Below are 1,585 nucleotides of genomic sequence, written 5' to 3' on the forward strand. Positions count from 1 at the left end.
GGAAGGAAGGAAGGAAGGAAGGAAGGAAGGAAGGAAGGAAGAAAAAGAAAGAAAAAGAAAGAGAGAAAGAAAGAAGAAATAAAGGAAAGAAAGAGAAAGGAAGAAAGAGAGAATCATTAAAACATCTTTTTTTTTAAAAATGCACAGAAGGGAAGCCAAAAAAAAAAAGACAAAAAATTGGGACAGCTATTAAAGTTAAATGTTGAATTTATTATGTATTTTTCATGTTTGTTTTATTTGGTGTCTAAGTTCAGAATAAGGAAATTTTAAAAGAAAAGAAGTTATGTTAGATGCATAGAAAAAATGGAAATTCCTTCTCCCTCATTTTATTATCACCACACAAGACAGAGAGAAGAAGATTCTGGTAAACAATTGTATACAGGCTAGAAAATAAACCTTTCTTCTTTTTTTTTATATAGCGTTTATACACAGAAGCATGGGAAAATGATAAGAAAACAATCCATGTCATGCCAGACACACCAGAAATCATGCTTGCCAAACTCAACAAAATAAACTACAGTGCGGTGAGTAGCTTTAAGAATGGGTAGGAAAAGACCCTTATAAAATAATACAAAGAGAAAAAGGCAGAACCCAAAGAATTGAATGCACACTCAATTATGACGCTATAAGAAGAAAAGAGAATGAGAATGAAAAGATAAAGAATCAAAATGAGAATTTAGAATCAGTAAAAAAAGTTTATATTTTGTTGAAATTAATAAATGTGAATAGTTACTAAGAAAGTTTAGTTGTTTGAGTTGGTGTTCAATTTAAATTTTTTTTATTTTACAAAATAAGAAAAGAAAAAGAAACAAATACTTGGTGTTCAATTTTAGACTTTTGAAAAAATTTTAATTTTTTAAAAAAGACAAAAAGGGAAGAATGAATAGTAGAAACAGACAGGACATGATCACTGCTTTTCTAAGTACAATATTATGACTTACTTATGATGTGTAATCCAGTTGTTGGGGCAGAGAGGAGGGGTAGGTGAGATTAGTGTTAATTGTGTTTAAAAAACAATACCCCCCCCCAAAAAAAATCCCCTACCCTTACCTTCAATTATAGAACAAAACAGTAGGACCCCAGTTGTTTACCTCATCTGCTACCCCTGTTACAATGCTACAAGATTTGAAAGTTGACCAGGGAAAGGAGGGTGACAGGGGAGGAGACTAGAGGAATTATATATCCTTAAGAGAGACACAACCTCAAAGAAATGAGAGACTTCCTACGGGGCCATGCAGATAGCAGGCCATAGTTCAGTGATATTGCCAGCCGTTTACCAGTTAGTGCTATAGGACTGACATTTTCCTCAAGAGAATTTAAAGACCTCTGAAGACATACTCTCTCCATCCAAAACTTAGCTTCCTATGGCAATTGCAATGAAAGTTGAGTGTATTTAATTTTCACAGGAAAAAAAATACTAATGGAAACCAGAGATTCTTGTCAAAGAATGATGAAAGGGGTGGCTAGGTGGCACAGTGGATAGAGTTCCAGCCTTGAGTCAGGAGAACCTGAATTCAAATCTGGCCTCAGACACTTCATATACACTAGCTGTGTGACCCTGGGCAGTCACTTAACCCCAATTACC

At 34.3% G+C, this 1,585-nt stretch overlaps 1 protein-coding gene across 1 annotated transcript in view; it reads left to right on the top strand.

The window, feature by feature from the left end:
• The window catches only part of NEB (nebulin), a 216,264-nt gene that overhangs the window by 116,256 nt on the left and 98,423 nt on the right, over window positions 1–1,585 (top strand). Inside the window, 1 exon segment of the mRNA XM_027877594.1 lies at window positions 420–524. Coding sequence (XP_027733395.1) covers window positions 420–524 — 105 coding nt within the window.

The sequence above is a fragment of the Vombatus ursinus genome, unplaced genomic scaffold, assembly GCF_900497805.2.
Source record: "Vombatus ursinus unplaced genomic scaffold, bare-nosed wombat genome assembly UNPS02014813.1, whole genome shotgun sequence".
Taxonomy (NCBI): Eukaryota; Metazoa; Chordata; class Mammalia; order Diprotodontia; family Vombatidae; genus Vombatus; species Vombatus ursinus.